Here is a 21,006-nt window from a genome sequence, read left to right as displayed (position 1 = left end):
TTTGTACGGCCTTAATTTCCTCCTCTAATGGCGATAAGGCTGGACAGGATAAGTCCCGCGGGCACATCAAACTGCGATGTTGACTAGGGAGAGCTGTCCCGTCCAGCACCTCCCGGGTGCCCTCCTGGGAGAGCCTGTGACCCTGTTGCCTGCCTTCCCTCCCCTGCACCGAGCTTCTCTCCTCCCCGCTCAGCTCACTCCACACTTGTCCCCTCTGCACATCCTCCTGGGCTGAGGGACATCACAGGCTCCAACCCCCCTCCTCTTAACCCGACAGCGCCACACAGACGCCCAGCTGCCGCTTCCGATGCAGGGGTTCCCAGGAAGCTCCCAGAGGCTACCTTCTCCTCTATGTGGCCTCCCTGTTCCCAGCTCTCTGTGTCCACCAGTGACCCCAGCGACACCCTCACTCTGTCAGAGGCTCAGTTCTAGAATACCTACCGCGGAGGAGAGAGTGTTCACCCAGCCTCTTGGAACAGGCTCAGCCCACTCCTTGGACCTCAGTGGCTCCTTTCTACAAAAGGACAGAGCCCACTGGCCTAGCTCTCAAGATGCCTTTGGCGGTCGGTGGAGAGAGGACTGCTGCGCCTGAGGGCCTTCACCTGGGGGCAGGGCAGCTGTGAGGCTGGGCCATCGAGCATGCCGGGGTGGGCCTGCCTGGGCTGGCCTCCAGGCCAGGAGCCCGCCGTGCTTCTAGCAGCCCCAGGTACCTGCGCGGGGGGGGGGCCTTCACACCCGAATCATGGCTGATCCTCCACAGCCACCCTCTGGGTAAAAATCCCAGAGTCCTGAGACATTAAGTAACTCACCCTGGGTCACCCAGCCGTGAGTGCCGCCGTGAGTGCCGCCGTGGGACGCAAACTCTGTCCCTGTGACAGTTTCTGCCCCGTGGAGCTGCCTACAGTTCTACCTTCTCTGAGGTAACTTTTGTGTCACCTGCTCTCTCTCCACCTCCCCTGCCAGGGGCTCTGTCTTCTAGCTGTTTTCTGACCTCTGGCAAGGGTTCTCCCCTCAACCCACCCCCACCCAGGCAGAAGGCTCACACGTGTCTGTCACTTCTGCTTAAAACTCACTTCCAATGGCTGAGGTAACTGGGGAGACATCTGAAGGCTCCTTGGTTTAAAGTGACAATTTGTCTAAATCAACCCAGCGCCTGGTCCTGGCTCAGACTCATGGCTGTGGTCCAACGCACAGTTCATAACACTGGCTGGAAAGCTCCAACTGCCAGCTCCCTGCAGGGACTTCCACTGCCACCCAAGCAGGTTACAGAGAGGTGTCCTCCTCCGCTCAAGCCCCACCTGCGCCACTTCCTGTTGCTCTCACCCTCTCGGCTGCCCGTCAACCTGTGGACCTCTCTGTAAGGACTATTATGTACAATGCTATATAACAGGACAGGTGATAGATGCTACATAAATCTAAAATTTGTTCACATTCAGACACTGAAGCAGATCAACCACAAAAATACATATATTTAGGGCCACATCTGCAGCTTATAGAAGTTTCCAGGCTAGGGGTCGAATCAGAGCTACAACTGCTGGCCTAGCCATAACCACAGCTACAAAACAGCTCATGGAAATGCCGGATCCTTAACCCACTGAGTGAGGCCAGGGATAGAACCTACGTCCTCAGGAGTACTAGTCAGGTTTGTTACTGCTAGGCCACAATAGAAAATATTGTCTGTGCGGAATTCCTATTTTCCAAGAAAAAGAGAGGTTTTTGTGTTCTACTTTGGTAACTTGGTGTTCTGGAAATCTGTGAGTCCTGAAAATAATAGCTCAACAGTTTGAAGCAGCAGACCTTCAAATAGAAGGCCTAGAAACCCAGCTCCTGGGATGGAGTGGGGCTGAGGCTGGGAAGGGATGGAGGCAATGATGCCAGTTCAATAAAGCTGCCTGACTGCATCCAGGAGGCCCCTGGAGAAACCTCCTGGAATAAAGCCTAGATCAGCTCTCAGAAAGGGAACGCCATTTTTCCTCTGAGCTGCCAGCAACCTGGCAGGTGCATGGGGAGCAGGAGAAGGGAGTCTAGGCATAGAAACAGAGCACAAAGGCAGTCTGTGTAAACTCAAAGAAAAGCTCAGGGAACAGATTTGGCCTGGCTAGAATTTAGGGGTGACTTGGGGAGAGGAGGTGACAGAGTTGGAATTCCACTTCTAGGTGATGGAGAGTCAGGAAAGTGTTTTAAGCAAGGGGTTAAATTAATGACTTTTGGGTGTGGAGATGGTACATAAGTAGCAACCTGGACAAGAGACTCTGTGAGTTGGAAAGAAAGGGGAGACCCAGGAGATGCATAGGAGATGCCTGCTGAGTGGGCTCTCCCTATGACTGAGTGGATGGGTGGGAGAGAGGAGCTCAGAGTCCTGGCAGGTTCCTCCTCTGGGTGACTGGATGACAGAGGGTGCCAGCTGGAGACAGGCACGATCAAGCAACAGCAGGTTGGGAAAGTTAGTAAGGGCACTTCTGAAGTGCCTGTGGGACCCCTAGACTGAGGTTGTGGCCTATTGCAGCCTTCCAAATTTGTACTCTTCTACAGTTACAGGATTCCAGCAGTCTTGGCCTATGGCCTTTTGGAATCAAGACCAATTTCCCCAGTGTCCACTGCAGTTAGGTATGGTCACATGTCTAAGTTCTGGACAAAGGAGGTAAGTGAAAGTGTGTGTACAATTTCTAGGCACTGTCCTTAAATAGAGGGCTTATAGTCTTCCTTCTTGTCCTCTGCCTTGCTGGAAGGAATGCAGATGTGATGGCTGGAGCTGGGGCAACCATGCTGAGCCACATGAGTATAAGCCCTATGTTAGGGATGGCAGAGCCACAAGGGAGAAGAGAGGTTCATGGATGGTCAGTCCCCAGTGATGCCTGCATTTATAATTCTATCTTAGTTAAGCCACTGCTATTTAGCATTTATCTTTCATGGCCAAACCAAATTAAACCAATGCAGATGTCCTTCAGAGTCTGGGACTGCGCTTAGGGCAGATTTGGCAGTTGTCATTATAAACAAAGACTCATGAGGGATGAGGCTTATGCCTGCTCTCTTGGGAGGCAGTCCTAGCACAGATGCCCTTCTGTGTCCTCCCTGGGCTCAGCGCTCCACACGGCAGTAACAGGGACAACAGAGATGCCAGGGCACTGCACAGACTGAGGAAGAAGAGACTGGAGCGAGGATGTGAGGACACTCTGTTACCAAAAGAGTAATTATAAATAGAGAAACAAAAATGTAAACAACCATACAAACATTACCCTGGAACTTCCTCGGTAGAGATGACAAAGCTGATCGAATGCTTGGATTTGCTGTGGATCCAGAACAGGTTCTGAGATGGCCTGAGAAATCAAAAGCAGTAAGGTTAATAACACCCGTGGGCAGTCTCTGTTTGGTCAACGGTGAAGCAGGATGTGGTGCTTCCTTCACTTTTCTGAAGAAAACCCATGCCACCAGCAACCGGTACTTTCCTGCACATTAGTTAGAAGTGAGCGTGTCCCTCCGCAGAGCCCTGGCGCCAGCCCCAGGCCGACCTCTCCATGGCTCCTTCCCGTGTGGCCTTGAGATCTTCTATACTCACGAGTGTCCTTCAGGGCTTCCCTGTCCCCCTCTGCCTGTAGGATGCAGAGTAACTCATCTCCTCCCGGCCCTGCACCCCCATATTCCTCGCTGAATACAGCCAGCAAAGACGCCCCTTCTTTGTGCTGGTGGTAGTGGGGAAACACTGTCAATGAAAAATCAGGTCATTTTCCTGCCTCGTAAAGCTGGTAGCCGCCTGCGGGCTAACGTGCTTCTCCAGCACTCTTGCTCTGCTCCACAGGCTACTGTGCCAACACTGTGGTCCTACGCTCGGGGGAGCCCAGCTCACAGCTGGAGGAGGAGATGGGATCCTGGCAGAGGCCACCTTAGGCTTTGGAGTCAGAGGTGAATTGCAATGCCAGTCCTAATCCTGACCTGCTATGTGACCTTAGGCAAGTCACTGCTCTGACTTGGGAGGTTACTGAATACCAAATTAGATGAGATTTTTTTTTTTTTTTGCCGTTTAGGGCCGCACCCGTGGCATATGGAGGTTCCCAGGCTAGTGGTCGAATCAGACCTGTAGCCGCTGGCCTACACCACAGCGGACACTCTAACATAAAGAAACTTTAAGAGGTTACATAAACTTAGGTTCCAGGAATGACTGAAGTCTTTTCCCCAAAATTTTCACACCCTTAGCGGGGAATAAAAACCTACTAACCAGAGAGACCTTCCAACTAAGAGAGAATGGAAATAAGCACTACCCCTGAAAGAAATCCTGCTAGTGGGTGTGATATTACCTCACAGCTTCATCTCCTAACTAGGTGGAAGGATCTGCTGCAACGGAGATAAGGAGGCTCACAACTCAGGGGCTTCGGGAACCCCACAGTGATACCCCAGAGACCAGCCCAGGGAACAGCTGCCTCAGTTCTTAAAAGCTCTCAGAGATGTGGGGGTGGCTGAGGGCAGTCCTGATCAGGGCAGCCTGACAGAGAAGAGGATGGACCTCAGGGGCCCCACTGTTCATTCAAGACTCACGCCTCTGGGTCTGCCAGACACGTGGAGGGATCATCCTCCTATATGAGAATGTTTAAACTTGCCGTGACAGTTTGAAAAACATGTCTCAATATAATTTGCTAGAAAAACGATCCTGTTCTTGGAGAGAAAGTATGTAGAATATCACACTTCCAATAGATACTAAGTGAGGTATGCAGGGGAATGATCTGAAGGTTTGAGAAATATATAAACAGAGCCTTAAACAAGCAAAACAGAACATATCATTGCTTTTGAGAGACTTAAAAATGGAAAGCATGGTCCTGTCCCTGATTTTCCACATCCCTCAGTATTGGCATGAACTGGGGAGCAGGGCAGGTTAAGGACAAGGACAACATGTGCCTTTCACTGGCCATTCAACACCTCAGCTATGGGGCCCACAGTCCATAGGACAGGAACCAGGCCACCCTGATCTTACCTTTGCTTATTCTCTGGCTACTCTGTGATGAAGTTTAATGAGGAAGATACAAAATGGAACCAAGTCAGGAATTGACTAGGTAAGGTGGCACTGGGTGGGGTGAGGGGTTTAAGGCAGGTTAATTAGAAAAAAGGTTGTAAAAGCCAAGCTGGAAAATGACAAAGCAGCAAGAGTGAGAAAAGATCTCTCCATATAGAAGTTTATATTTTATAAACTTCGCACCCAGATACCAAAACAAATACCACACCAAAAAAATTACAAGCCAAAATCACTGATGAACACAGACTCAAAAATATTCAACAAAATACTAGCAAACCAAATCCAACAATACATTGAAAGGGTCAGACCCCATGATCAAGTGGGATTCATCCCAGGGATGTAAGGATTCTTCAATATCCACAAATCAATCACATTACAAACTGAAGAATAAAAACCACGATTATCTCATTAGGTGCACAAAAAGCTTTTGACAAAATTCAACATCCATTTATGATAAAAAACGTCCCAGAAAGTGGGCACATCGGAAGCCTACCTCAAGATAATAAAGGCCACGTATGACAAACCCACAGCTAACATAATTCTCAATGTAAAAAGCTGAAGGCATTTCTGCCAAGATCAGGAACAAGACAAGGATGTCCACTCTTGCCACTTTTATTCAGCATAGTTTTAGAGGTCCTAGCCATGGCAATCAGAGAAGAAAAAGAAGTAAAGGAATCCAAATTGGCAAAGAAGAAATAAACTGTCACTGTGTGCAGATAACATGATACTATACATAGAAAATCCTAAAGATGCCCCCAGAAAACTACTACAGCTCATCCATGAATTCAGTAAAGTTGCAGGATACAAAATTAATTCATAGAAATCTCTTGCATTCCTATATACTAACAACAGAAGATCAGAAAGAGAAATTAAAGAAACAATCCCACTTACCACTGCATTAAAAAGAATAAAATACCTAGGAGCATATCTACCTAAGGAGGCAAAAGACCTTTACTCTGAAAACTATAAGGACACTGATGAAAGAAATTAAGGATGACACAGATGGAAAGATATACCATGTTCTTGGATTGGAAGTCAATATTGTCAAAATGACTACACTACCCCAAGGCAATCTACAGATTCAGAGCAATTGCTGTCATATTACCAATGACATTTTTTCACAGAACTAGTACAAAACATATAAAAATTTGTATGGCAACACGAAAAATCCCAAATAGCCAGAGAAATCCTGAGAAAGAAAAACAGCTGGAGGAATCAGGCCCCCTGACTCCAGACTGTACTGCAAATCTACAGTCATTAAAACAGTATGATACTGGCACAGAAACAGAGATCCATGGAACAGGATAGAAAGCCCAGAAATAAACCCACACACCTATGGTCAATTAATCTATGACAAAGGAGGCAAAAATATACAATGGAGAAAACACAGTCTCTTTAATAAGTGGTGCTAGGAAAACTGGATAGCTACCTGTAAAAGAATGAAATTAGAACATTCCCTCACACCATACACAAAAATAAAGTCAAAACAGAATAAAAACCTAAATTTAAGGCCAAATACTAGAAAACTCCTAGAGGAAAACATAGAACACTTTTGGATATAAGTCTCAGCAAAAACTTTTTGGATCCGTCTCTTGGAATGATGGGAAAAAAAAAATACAAGTGGGATCTAATTAAACTTAACAGCTTTTGCACAGCAATGAAAACCATAAAATGAAAAGCCCATAGAATGGGAGAAAATATTTGCAAATGATGTGACAAGAGATTAATCTCCAAAATATACAAACAGCTCATGCAGCTCAATTAAAAAAATTTAAAAAGTCAACAAAAAAATGGGCAGAAGATCTTAGTAGACATTTCTCCAAAGATGACATATGGATGGCCAAAAAGCACTTAAAAAGATGCTCAACATCACTCATTATTAGAAAAAAGAAAATCAAAACTACAATGAACTATCACCTCACACTAGTCAGAATGGCCATCATCAAAAAGTCTACAGTAGGAGTTCCCATTGTGGCACAGTGGTTAACGAATCCGACTAGGAATCATGAGGTTGTGGGTTCGATCCCTGGCCTCACTCAGTAGGTTAAGGATCCAGTGTTGCCGTGAGCTGTGGTGTGGGTTGCAGACATGGCTCAGATCCCGAGCTGCTATGGCTCTGGAGTAGACCAATGGCTACAGCTCCAATTCGACCCCTAGCCTGGGAACCTCCATATGCCACGGGAGAGGCCCTAGAAAAGACCACCAAAAAAAAAAAAAAAGTCTACAGTCAATGCTGGAGAGGGTGTGGAGAAAACGGAGCCCTCCTGCACTGTTGGTGAGACTGTAAATTGGGGCAGCCACTATGAAGAACAGGACGCAGGGTCCTTAAAAAACTAAAAACAGAACTACCATATGATCCAGCTGTCCCACTCTTGGGCATGTATCTGGAGAAAACCATAATTTGGAAAGGTACACACAACCCAGTGTTCACAGCAGCACTATTTACAAAAGCCAAGACATGGAAGCAACCTCAATGCCCATCAACAGAGAAATGGATAAAGAAAAGGTCGTACAAATATACAAGAGAATATGATGTAGTCATCAAAAGCATGAAATAATGCTATTTGCAGCAATATGGATGAATCTAGAGATTATCATATTAAGTGCAGTCAGAGAAAGACAAACATCATATGATACCACTTACATGTGGAATCTGATAAAAAATGATACAAATGAATTTATTTATAAAACAGAAACAGACTCACATATTTCAACAACAAACTTATGGTTACCAAAGGAGAAACATGGGAAGGAGGGATAAGTCAGGAGTTTGGGATTAACAGATACCCAGTACTATATATGAAATAAATAACCAATGATGACCTACTGTATAGCACAGGACACTCTACTCAGCATTCTGTAATAATATACATGGGAAACGAATCTGAAAAAGAAGGCATATGCATATAACCGAATCACCTTGCTGTACACCTGAAACTAACACAACTTTGTAAATAAACTATACTCCAATAAATTTAAAAAACAAACAACCTTTGCCTTGAAGGGATAATGTAAGAACAAAGATCTCATGAAATGTTCTACTGTACTTGTTACGAAGCCATAGATGTATAAGCTATTTGTGATGGTCCACTGAGAAATTCCCATCAGACACTGTGCTGAGAAAAACTGTGCTGGACACAGTTACTACCTGTGTAGACTTACTACTAATTGTGTTTTCCTCTTTGCTTTTGTCACTAGGGAACTCAAAGCTAGGTGGCCAGCTACATAAGGCCAGTAGTTGCACGGGACTTCATGGCGACATTTATGTGTGCTGTTAGTCTGGTTTTGTATTATTTCCCATAGGCATACAGTTTTTAAAAAATCTCAGTAGTTCCCACTGTGGCACAATGGGATCGGCAGCATTTCTGCAGTGCCAGGATGCAGGTTTGATCCCCAGTCTAGGAACAGTGGGTTAAATAGAATGCAGCATTGCTGCAAAACATAAGTCACAACTGAGGCTCAGATCTGATCCTGAGCCCTGGAATTCCACGGCCACAGGACGGCCAAAAAGAAAACAAACTAGACTTCCTCTTTATTTCATCCAATTGGATGTGTTTTGGAAACCAACTCAAATCACTCTAGGAAAGTGAAGGTCATGTCAGATCAGAAGTAGAAAATGCTGCTGTTAAAAATAGAACTCGCTTTCACCCCTCCCCCAGGAAGTCTGCCTGGCAGGAAGTCTGCCTGGCAGGTGAGTCTATTTGAGGCACAGGACACACTGACTGGGTCCCCGCCCCAGGGCTTGCTCACTGAGGTAGAAAGTGCAGGAGTCTCAAATGATGGTCCAACCCATGTTTTCTGATCCAGTGCCTCTCAAACTTTAATGTGCATAACAATCACTGAGATCTTGTTAAAACGCAGATTCTGGTTAGGTCTGCAGTGGGGTGTTTCTAACATGCTCCTGCGTGACACTTAGAACAGCACAGGGCTAATCTGTACCCAGAACAGCTCTGCTCGTCTGGACTTCTGTCCTGAGACCTCTGGGAGCAGGACACTCGCAGGTTATGGGCATCTGCCTCCTTCTGACTGAACTGGACCAAATCAACCCCTCACTTAGCACTCCTGTTTCTCTGAGGTGCCCTGATTAGGTATGTTGTTTTCAACATTCATTGAGTTCAGATGCATATTAGCCACCCTTGGCTATAACGAGAAAATTTAATAAAGGATGTTTCTGCCAAATGGTTTCTTTCTTTCTTTCTTTCTTTTTTTTTTTTTTTTTTTTTTTTTTTTGCTTTTTAGGGCCGGACCCGCAGCACATGGAGGTTCCCAGGATAGGGGTCGAATCAGAGCTGTAAGCTGTAGCTGCCAGCCTATACCACAGCCACAGCAACGCGGGATCCGAGCTACGTCTGCCACCTACACCACAGCTCATAGTAATGCAGGATCCTTAACCCACTGAGGGAGGCCAGGGAATCGAACTTGCATCCTCATGGACACTAGTCGGATTTGTTTTCGCTGCACCACGATGGGAACTCCCACATGGTTCATTCTGAATCTTACTTTACTGCAAGCCCAACACCTACGTTACTACATAAGTAAACAGGATTGTGTAAATCGAGGAAAGAAAAGCTGGGAGACTTGCCCAATATGAATCAAAAATTCACAACCAATTAAGGGTCATAACCAGAGTCTATCTTAAAATCCTAGTCCCCCTCTCCTGGGAGAAAAGCTGGAGCAACAAATAGCTAAGTGTGTGCACTTGTGGGCACACACATGCAGACCCATAACTTCAAACGTAACGTGTTCAGATCAGGGTGCAGGGCCGCACTGCGTTTGGGACTTGTCATCATCGCATTCCACCTCCAGGCCCTTACACTCCTCGGAGATACCAAAGGAAGGGGTTTTCCAACAAGGACATCCTTCATAAATTGAAAAATGTGTTGTTCCATGGAGTGAAATCACTGAAGGTGACGGGTCCTTTCTTATAAGACAAGCCATCATCCTGGATAACCAGATACTGAACCAAGGAGCCACTGCTGGGGCTGCCCTGGCCTCTGGAAGCAAAGTTGCTGCAGGATGGAGATGCCCTAATCCTGGCCACCTTCTCTGTGGGAAACTATCAGAATACGAGTCATCTGAGGTGAAACAGGAGAGCTATTTGTAGACGTGCCTAGGCCCCAGCAGATGCTTACCTATCTTAAAATCCTTTCTGGAACAAGACGGAGCATTTTAAAAATGGAAGCGTTCAGCGTTCAGGGAATGACTAATCACTGCCAAGGTGAGGATTTCTGTACGCTTCTCCATGGTTCTACGGTTCCAACGGTAAGGTGCGGTGGGGTGAGAATGAGGGGAGGGCCAGGGCCCATTCAGCTGGTTTAAGCCCTGCCCCATGCAGGCTCCTGCCCTCTACCGCCAGACCTCACAGACAACGTGGATCCAGTTCTGTGGTTCTGCAAATATTTCTGCGGCCTCTACTATATCAGCACCTGGGGTATTAAGATGAATAATCAAGAGGAGCTTAATGTCTCAAAGACTCTGGGACATTAAAAACCCTATAGAAGCTTTCGCCTTCTGCACTGATGATGAGCCAAGCTTGAGTGGCTACTGAGGGATGACAACCATAAACAGCCTACCTGCCAGGGCGGCCTTTTTGAAACGCACTCGCATTATCTCCACACACCATCCTGATGCCCACTTTGGGGTCCAGATTACACTCTTGCACATAATGAGACTGGAAGGCTCAGCTGCGGCCCCCTCTCCAGGTGTCGCATCCTTTCATCAGCTGAGCTGCCACATGGCCCCACCAAGACTGTCTTGCTGCACTCACTATAACTATCTGGTGACTGTCTCCCCGCCAGCCTGTGAGCTCCCCAAATAGCAGAGCTTTATCTTATCCATCCTTTATTCCGAGTGCTCTACAGCCAGTAAACATTCAACAAACACTGGCTGAACAGTCATGTCCTGCTTTGTTCTAAGCTGTCCATTTTCGGAGTAAGAGTGGGCAGCAACTTGCTCTCCTGGCCCAGTGTGAGATCACTGGCATTTGTCTTCCTATTTTCAAGAATGTGGGCTTTGCAAAGATTCTCTGTGATTTCTGGCATGTTTGCCCTGTATCTCAGAGAAATATCTATTTCATTTTATTTAATTCACTTTTGGAGAAAGGATTATTTCTCAAATGTCAGAAAATACCAACCCATTTAAGAAGGAAGGGAAATGTACCAAGGCAAGTGGGACTTGCGGTTAAAACCCTCTCTCTGTGGATGCTCTGGCACATGGTGTGCAGGGCCCTCCATCCCATGTGACCAAAGCCTGTTTCCTACGTGCCCGTGACACTGTGGCAGCTGGTAGACAAACCTGGGCTCTAAAGCCTGTCTGCCTCAGCCCACACCCTGCACTACCTTGCTGGCCAGTTACCTATTCTTTCTGAGCCAGTGTTTTGTTTTTGTTTTGTAACATGGGGATAAGTTTTTTTTGTTTTTTTAAATGTATAATGGAGATAAAAGGTTTTTTGTTTTTTGTAATATGGTGATAATGATAGTAGCTGCCCCACATCAAGTGGCTGAGAAGATTAAGAAGGTAATGCATGTGGTACATGCGGTAAATGCCCAGGGCTCAGTGAGTCCTCGCCAAATATTATTACCTGGAGGCACAGGAGGGCTTCCAGCCTACATTTAGTGCTGGTCATGTGGACCTAGTCCTATCGTGGCCACTGAAATAGAAAGACATCAGAACATAGTGCAGACAAGACCAGCAACCTGCACAGTGAGAGGGACGGGTGGATGATGGGGGTGGAGGTGGGAAAAGCTCAGGGAAAGGAGAGCTCCCTGAGGACAGGGCTCTGTCCCTCACTCACGGGTGCCCAGCACTGGGCCCAGCACAGAGCGGCCCTGAAATATATATATGTTTTTTCCTTACAGCTGCACCTGCAGCATATGGAAATCCCCGGACTAGGGGTTGAATCGAAGCTGCAGCTCCTGGCCTATGCCACAGCCATGCCAAATCGGAGCTGCCTCTGTGACCTACACCACAGCTTGTGGCAACGCTGGATCCTTAACCCACTGGGTGAGGCCAGGGATCAAACCTTCATCCTCATGGAGACTCTACTGGGTTCTTAACCGCTGAGCCATGACAGAATCTCTGGCCTTGAAATAATTAATTGCTGATCAGACTATGAAGGGATGGGAAGAGCACTTACATGTTACTGGGCTGTTTCGAAACCACCTGCAAGCAGGAGGAGGAACACAGGCATGGATTCTGGGGTGATTAGTGAGTGGCTTTGACCAAATTATGTCGCCTCTCTCAGTTTTTCTTTTTAAGGCCACGCATGCAGCAAATGGAAGTTCCCAGGCTAGGGGTGGAATCGGAGCTACAGCTGCTGGCCTACACCACAGCCACAGCCACAGCCACACGGGATCTGATCCGTGTCTGCGACCTACACCACAGCTCACCGCAATGCCAGATCCCCAACCCACTGAGTGAGGCCAGGGATCAAACCCACATCCTCATGGATACTAGTTGGATTCGTTTCTGCTGCGCCACAACAGGAACTCCCTCTCTCAGTTTCTTAAGCTGTAAAACACTACTTTGCAGATTTGTGAGGATTAGAGATAACTATGGGCCTGGCACCTATTTGATAGTCAGTAAATGGCAGTAGTTACTGTGACTGTGTTACCTGCTCCCTGTGGAAGTGGCTGGAAGGAAGGACACTGGGCTAAGAAAGCAGGAACCTGAGCGCTAATCCCATCACAGCTCCTTGTGTAACCTGAGCAGCTCCACTGGGTCTGTGGCCAACAACTGTGCCACCACGGGCCACACTGCCATCTGGGGAAGACGTGGGTGCTGTGAGACCTCAGGCACTTAGGGCGCAAAAGCATCAAGTGAGGCAGTGGTGTTTACTGAAGCTAATCATGGCTTTTATCGCATCATGAGCAAACTAGGGCAACCAGCTAGAGACACTGTCACAAAGACCCATGACAACCCTGAAAACAAAGAGGAGATTCTAAGATGCTGTACAGAGAAACTAATTTGCCAAATCAGTGTCATGTACAAAACAAAAGTGGGAGAAACAAAATCTGAATAGTCTCAGTGTGGCAAATCCTTAAACATAAAGCACGCTTCCTAGACCATCTAACCCAGCAGCACAGAGTTGATGAGGAGCGATTTTCTAATTGGAAGAAGAAGAAAAACATATTTGAGACCATCTGCTGGAGCAAATCTCTTTCTTCCCAGGTAACGAAATCCAGGGATAAGAGCTGAAAATTAAACTGTAGCTGAACATCAGAGGAGGAAGCAGTAACAGCTCTGGAAATGACCTTGTAACACTCAGCATGAAAGTAAATCCGGTGGAAAATGGGGCCCTGATGATCTGGGAGAGCCTCGGGGAGAGGGACGTTGGGCTGACAGTGGGCCAGCCCGTTTCAAAGCTCAGTGACTCCCGGACGCGGTGGAAGTGAGAGCTGTAATTACATCCGCTGGAAGGAAGAAAACAATCCAGGGCTTTCAGGATCCGTGGCCTCAGAACCAGCACATCAAGCTTTGATACAGGAAACAACCACAATCCCTGCCACCCTGAAGGCTGGGTTCCTAGCAATACGGATAATAACACAATACAGGATTCTGGACATGAAGCCTAACAAGCCACACATGCGGACGGCGACTGTCACAGGAGACTGAGCTCTGCTTGCTCATTCCTTATTCTCCACGACGAACAAGGTCCTCAGGTCCAGATCCCACCATTTCCCTTCCTAATTGTCTTCCCACATGAGCACAAGGGAGGGGCGAACCTAGTTGGTGAGAGGCGTGGGGCTTGGGGTCTAACTCTGCAACATGCCTTCTCTGCTGTGCTCCAGGAGCCTCCTCCCAGCAGTTCTGTAATTTGCTGCTGGGGATGGGGCAGAGATGGAGCAGAATGAATGGAATGGAAACTGTATTTCCCACTTTTCTCCCACCTGCCTTCATTCACCTCAGTGTCAAATCTTTGTAATAGAGTCAGACCTTTGCCACCACCTAAGCTGTTTCAAACCAGAGGTTCTCAGTATTTAATACTTTCGCCTAAAATGAAACTTTTGACTTCAGAGATAAGAATGAAGCCATACTTCCTTCCCCACCTTTCCTAAAACTCCTACCCACAACACAGTCTGCTTTTACACAGAACCTGGCCTCTCACACACCCTCACATCCTAAGGCCTCAAAGCTCTCAATAGCTCATAGCTAATAATGAATTAGTGGAAGAAATAATAAACTCAGCTGGCACGGTGCTCAGCTGACCGGAGAGACAAGAGAAACACCTGACAGAACATCTCTTGAGATTTCACTCAGAACCAGCTCCAAGGGAAGAGAGTATTTGAGGCTAGAGACGGAAATTGGGAAAGGCTGACTGAAAAATATCCATAAAAGCCAAGACCTTCAAAACCCCAATTAGAAAACAGCACAGTGACTTTTCACAGCAGAGGAAGAAAAGGCTGGTTTAAGTCTTCTAAGATATGAGAAGAGTACCACCCACCACTGCAGCAGCTAACAGTTACTAGCAAGCGATTCCTGTGTGCCAGCCGTGTTCTAAGCCCTGAGCATGTACTGTCTCATCACCAGCAGCCCAGAAGGTCGGTCCTTTGGTTACCCTCATTTAACGTCTGAAGGAACAAAGGTCTTGACTGCAGGATGTGCCCAAGGTCACTCTGGCTGGAGGTGGAGCCCAGATCCGAACTTGGGCAGTCCACCCCAGAGCTTTCATCCACTTGCCATGCTCTTGGTATCAGTCTGGAAAAAAGCCTGACCAGAAATCATGTTCAAGGGACCCAGAAGGAGCCTCCTAGGACTTCCTGGGATCAATCTCTGAGCCATGCTCTTGAAAAAGTGATGGCTTCTCAACCTCCTTCAGGGAATCCTTCAGGATGCTGCTGTAGTTAAAGAAACTTATCCCATCAGGCCTATGACGTCTCAACACAAAGCCCAGGAGACAGAAACAGAGAAAGAGAAAGGGTCTGAAGAAAATCGTCCACAGCTGTCAGTGTCAGGCCTAAAAGTGCATGGTGGAAGGCTGGGCTACAGAAGCCCTGTGAGGGCCAGGGACGCCAAGGGCCAAGCTAAGCTCTGTGGGAGAGACCTCCCACAGTGAAAAGACAGTTTAGCGCACACACTAGGTCATGAATGTTCTCTGCCACCACAGAAAATAACTCTAAACTCGGCTGACAGATTAGTTGTGTTGACACCCGTGATGTTAGTTATCTACAAAACAGAAGCTATCTGCATAGCCTACCTCCCAAGGTTCCTGTGAGGGGAGTGGGGAGGAGGGGAGGAGAAGGAAATGGATAAAACACATTTCCTGTTGTCCACTTAGTCTCTGGCCATATTCTACTACTGCTATGTTTGATACACACTTTTTTTTTTTTTTTTTTGGTCTTTTTAGGGCCGCACCCAAGGCATACAGAGGTTCCCAGGCTGGGGGCTTAATGAGAGCTGCAGCTGCCGGCCTACGCCACAGCCACAGCAACACAGGATCCGAGACGTGTCTGCAACCTACATCACAGCTCATGGCAATGCTGGATCCTTAACCCACTGAGTGAGGACAGGGATGGAACCCGCATCCTCATGGATGCCAGTCAGGTTCATTAACCACTGAGCCACAACAGGAACTCTGTTTGATGCACATATTAGCCCAACAAAGCAGACTGAGGTTCAGACATGTTAAAATAAAATCTATAAGAGACAGGGCAGCTCCTGATAATACATCTAACTAATCCTACACCCACTATGCCATGTTAGCGACAACACAAGGTGCCACCACTTTCCGGGGTGATGAGAGTGCGCCTGCCGGGGTACCTGCCAGGATCCTTGGTGGCACCTTCCATAAGTTAGCGCCATATAACGCTGTGCCACTGTACAAAAGACAAAGTATTTTTTCTTATTTGGCTTGTCCACCCATGTTGTTCCCTCACAAAAAGAAATGTCCCCAAATAAAAGTCTCTGATACCTGTATACTCTACCTGTCCATGCTTGGCTACTCCTTACCTAACCTGCTTTGAAAGGCAACAACCTGGGGAAAACGTGTGGTGGCAAAAACTGATGACCTCATTACACCTAAAAAAAAAAAAAAAAAAAGAATTAAAAAAAAAAAACCTAAATAGGCAACTGAGGTATGTAATTTGAACTTTAAAAACAAATGTATTTTTGGTCAAATTCATCACCTATTATCGTGATGCAGATGATGATGAAGCAGAGGCAGAAGAAGGATAATATTACTACTACTACTACAAAAAAGGTGGTCATCTTAGTGTCATGGGAGCTCAAACTCCCACACAGATTAAAAAATAATTGCTGGATGTTGCCACCCACAATGTGATGGAGGCATAATCTAGAGTCGGCACTATCCGGGGATATCAGGACATGGAATAAGATCATTATAAGAAGAAATGAAAGTACTGGGAAATGAGATGGATGACTAGTCTGGGACCACCAACCTCTTTCCTTCCCGTCCTATGCAAACTTGCATTCTTGCTACCTGGTATGTTGTGGTCCCTCCATTCTTTTTTCTGTCAGGAAAGGAGGGTCTAAAAGAATTCAGAAAGATTGATTTTTATGGGAAGTAGAGTTACAAAGAAAGCTTCTTAGTGGGAGGAGGCATTTTCTGTTAGAAATCTCCTTTTGCCTTACTGAAAAAATCAAAACAGGGACAGCATTTATTTTACACACCTAATTAAGGCTGGTTACCCTTTGATTATCTGATTGTTGCCTACTTAAGAAGAAAGTCGAACAATTGTCTTGCTGGATGCTGCTGGGGAGTAGCAATTATGACGAAGCTCTTCTTTGAGGGCAGGGTCCTTAATGAATTTCTAACAGAGCCATGATTGCTGCAACAGTTTCAGTTCCAGTATTCCTGCCCCTCTTAACTGGAGAGATGTAAAAATGATAAGAGGAGGAACATAAAGTCAACTGTAAAAGCAAGTTTAATCCTGAAGTTAGCAAAACCCCAAACAAGTTAACAACATAATTGCAAACCATAGGAAAAAGCACAGATGCACTGTGGCCACTCTATTTACTTTAGACACAAGGTTGCCGCACAAAAGAGAAAAGCTTTTGGACCAATTCGCATTTTAGACCTTGGGTGCTGTGAGGTAGAGGGTAGGAAGTGAAGTAAGAAGATGAAAATTGAAAACATTTAATATCGTAAGCTACTGTTTATTGTACATAAGGTGGGGGAAGCCAACTAGAGACCTCTAATTCTTGCCATTATAAAGTAATGCAACTGAGCTCTTCCAACATAAGTAAATATAAAGTCAGCCAGAACACACACACACATATATATAGCAGTTGTTTTCAAACTCTGGACAAAAGGCAGAGCAGGACTGCAATCCTTGACAGGAGGGAAACACACACACAGCGAGCCCCGTGCTCTCCCTGGGCTGTACCTGGAGGCAGCACAGGGAGGGGGGTCCAAGTAGGGAGTGGCAGTCTTGCTGGACTGAGGAATCAGAGATAGGCGTTGGGAGCTGGGCAGCGGGTAGAGTTTGCAAAGGTGGAAGCTGGGTTGAGAAGGAGCTCTAGGAATCTATTGAGGCGTCCCCTTAAGTTTCTGGCCTAATGCTCAGCTGCGCATATGTACACAGGACTCCAGAGACCTGGCACAGAGGAGTTGCTGGGAAGCTGGGAGATGAATGGAGCTTCTGGAGGTTGCAGAAAACATGGGAATACTAACCAGCTTAAAGTGGAAAGACCTTGATAAACACTCTAGGTGTCCACTGAGACGACACAAAAATCCATGTATTAGGAGCAGGGATATTCTAGACCTGGCCAAACAAAGCTTAAAAATAACCCTCAAAAACAGATAGCTGATTTAATAGTGATTAATAACCTATCAGAACAAAGCTCAAAAGTCTCTAAAGGAAGACAACAAAATCCAGATGATAACATACCATCTATAATGACCAGCCTGTTTCTAGATTTGTAGAGCAGAAAATCATGACTTATATCTAGGAAAGAAATTGATAGAAAAAGACCAAGACAATATAGATATTGGGTCCAAAGAATTTAAAACATTTATTTTATAAATATGTTAAAGGATTTAAAGGAAAGGATGGACCTAGCAACTCAATACATGAGGGAGCCCCAATAGGGAAATGGAAACTATAAAAAGAACTAAATAATAGGAGGTTAGTAAATGAACTTACAAGATTGCAAGGCTCCTATATTTTATGGGCTTTTTTTTTTTGGTCTTTTTAGGGCTGCACCTGCAGCATATGGAGGTTCCCAGGCTAGGGGTCTAATTGGAGCTGTAGCTGCCAGCCCACACCACAGCCACAGCAACGCCAGATCTGAGCTGCGTCTGCGACCTACACCACAGCTCACAGCAACGCCAGATCCTTAACCCACTGAGCAAGGCCAGGGATCGAACCCAAAACCTCATGTTTCCTAGTCGGAGTTGCTAACCACTAAGCCATGACAGGAACTCCCTGTATGTTATGTTAAGTGGCAAAATATTAACTCTAATCAGATTTCAATTGTAAAGATGTATTCTGTGATTCCTAAACAGCCACCAATAAAAAAGCAAAGAGATATAGCTAAAATATCAATAGAAGAATCAAAAATATTTAAAAATATTTAAATAACTCCAAAGAAAACAAACAAAAAGAAGGAATAGGAGGACAAAATACAGACAAGTCAAAACAGGAAAAAGGAGACAGACAAATCAGCGATCACAGTTGGAGATTTTTTAATACTCTCAGTAATTAATAACTAGGCAACAAAATCAGTAAGCACTCAGAAGATATAAAAAGCACTAACCACTGCCTTCACTGAGTTGAAATTTACAGGAATTATACCCAATAACCACAGATTTCAACTTTTTTTTTTTTTTCAAGTGCACAAAAACCGTTCTTGTTGTGACCATATACTTGCCCATAAAAAAGTCTAAATGACCTTCCGAAGACTTTTGTCTTACGGGGTATGCTCTCTGATGAGAATGGAATTAAATAAAGTCTTTCCTTCCCTAAGCCCAAATCTGTTTTTCCTTAATAGATAATCTATTAATTCATGCTGGGTGTTAGGGGCTAACTAAAATCATTCAGTAAATCAATGAATACGCCACTTGTTTGAGTTTACTACAACAAGGAATTCATTAGCCCTCCCTCCAAAAGATTTTAAAATTAACAAGTTCGACCTCTCACCCTGGCAGGAATTTTGTAATGGTCTTGAGCAACAGACATCCTGCCATTTACTGCACCCCTTTAGGAACAGGTAATGTTAGAAAATCCTCACACAAAGCCAACATCTCCATCTACACAGCGGCTATGCACAGGTACCAGTTCTGTCTTCTGAACTACAAAGAATGCCTATGCTTCCTTCCAAACTGGTGTCCTTCAGGTGTCTGAAGGCAAGCTGCACCCCAGCTTCTTCACAGCAGCCTCAAGAGGTGTGGGGAGCCGGGGAGATGCAGGGACTCGAGGAAGGGACCTTGCCTGACGGCAGAAAAACCCGAAGGCAGGTTCCTAACCAAGGAAGGGAGCTCACCTGAACGGTACAAGCCGAAGGTGGGCTTCTGGTCAGGATAAAAGCCTGCCTGTACGGTGCAAAACCGAGAGCAGGCTGAGGCCTGCCTGTGCAGTGCAATCCAAGGACAGGCCTCAGATTACACGGCTCTCTTGTTGATGTTGATGGGGAAGAACTGGGGCTTTCCCAGGAAAACAATTTCCATGTTTGCACCAGAGAAAATGGATTGTTCCTCAGGTGACCTAGTCTTTCCTGTTGTTTTACTTGTTGTTCAGTTTTTCCTCAGTCTTTCCTGTTGTTTGCTTATTATTCTTATTTTCCTGTGGTGATTTGTGATTTAACAAAATTACAACAATAATACAAAAATTTCATCCTGATGGACTTTCCCCTATTCAAATCCAATTTAATTAAAAACATAGTGTTTATCTACTAACTGGTTATACTGTAAGCTTTAGAGATTGGAAATGTACTACAGACTTAGATAAAGTTAGACATATATTATTCATGGTCATGGTCAAAGAAACCTGAGAGTTGTCCTTGATTTTAGAAACTTTTAAGTGATAACTAAATGAAGTTGATTTTCTCTTACTGTCCTCCTGCCATGACGCTTTGAAGATAAGCACTAACCTAAAAACAAGACTTGTGAATGCCAAAGCCTTATGTCTGTAGCCTTTTAGGAAGCATAATCTGGGAGTTAACCTTTAGAACTTGACCTTCAGGTGTACTTTTAACATTGTGGTGTAACTGAAAACTGTCTATATAAACAATCATCTATGCCAATAAAATTTGAGCAGTCCAGCACTCTGAAAAAGAGACAAAGAGGCTGTCTCCATGTGCATTTGCCAACACCATCCATCCCCGACAGGCTGCACATCCCTGGCCACTGCAGCTAGACTCCGGCAAAGAGACCCCTGGCCTGCTGAGATCTTCCACCCTGCCTGTGTAAAGACAAAGCACATCCTCAAGGAAGTCTTAATCTGTTTATAATGTGCTAAGTCCTACTAAGACTGATGCTCTAAGGACAGAGGCAGCACACATCTACCAGGGCCATCACTTTGTTATTCATGAGGACCTGCATCTTTGCAGGAGGGTTAGGGTGAGACAAAAAAGAAAATAAATATTTAAGCCACCATCAGACAATGTCTAGAAAATGCTGCATATTATCTCATTGCTTATTCCTTTTCACATTCCCTTGACTTTTGTGAAACTATCAACCAGCCACACCTGGGCTGGTCAGCAAGACACTGCAGCCAGCTTTTCTTGTTGCTATGGAAACAGTGGCTCTGTGAGGCTTTCCCCCTAAAAATAAAAAACAAAAAAACAACCCTTCACCCCATGATTCAGTAAAAGCCATGAGTGGTTTTTATAGTCAGTATAGTCATCTACATTCCTGATAGGAGTGGTGAGACTGGGAACCAGGCTTAAAAAATTTTGCCTCATCAGAACACCTGGAAAAAAATAATTAGCTCCAAATTCTGACAATACACTTAACTGCTCGAGAAACTGAGTTCTGGGAGGCTTAGCTATTAAGTCCACCGATTCAGTCACTATCAACTTGTGTGTTGACAGCCAAGACCTATATT

At 45.6% G+C, this 21,006-nt stretch overlaps 1 protein-coding gene across 3 annotated transcripts in view; it reads right to left on the bottom strand.

Moving 5' to 3' along the window:
* VPS8 (VPS8 subunit of CORVET complex) overlaps positions 1-21,006 on the bottom strand; it is a 256,850-nt gene that overhangs the window by 817 nt on the left and 235,027 nt on the right. For 2 of the 3 annotated variants that reach the window (XM_084990588.1, XM_021069975.2), the window contains one exon: positions 3,237-3,317. In XM_084990588.1, coding sequence (XP_084846714.1) covers positions 3,237-3,317 — 81 coding nt within the window. Of the gene's footprint in view, positions 1-3,236; positions 3,318-15,949; positions 16,019-16,398; positions 16,489-16,630; positions 16,828-21,006 lie in introns of all 3 variants that reach the window. The other variant, XR_014824480.1, reaches the window with a different exon arrangement.

This window comes from Sus scrofa, chromosome 13 (genome assembly GCF_054392235.1).
Source record: "Sus scrofa isolate SSC_HxYL_T2T_F1_AM1 chromosome 13, Sscrofa_HxYL_maternal_Yorkshire_Landrace_v2.0, whole genome shotgun sequence".
Classification (NCBI taxonomy): Eukaryota; Metazoa; Chordata; class Mammalia; order Artiodactyla; family Suidae; genus Sus; species Sus scrofa.
Note: the sequence above shows the minus strand (reverse complement) of the source record. Positions and strands in the feature narration are given on the sequence as shown.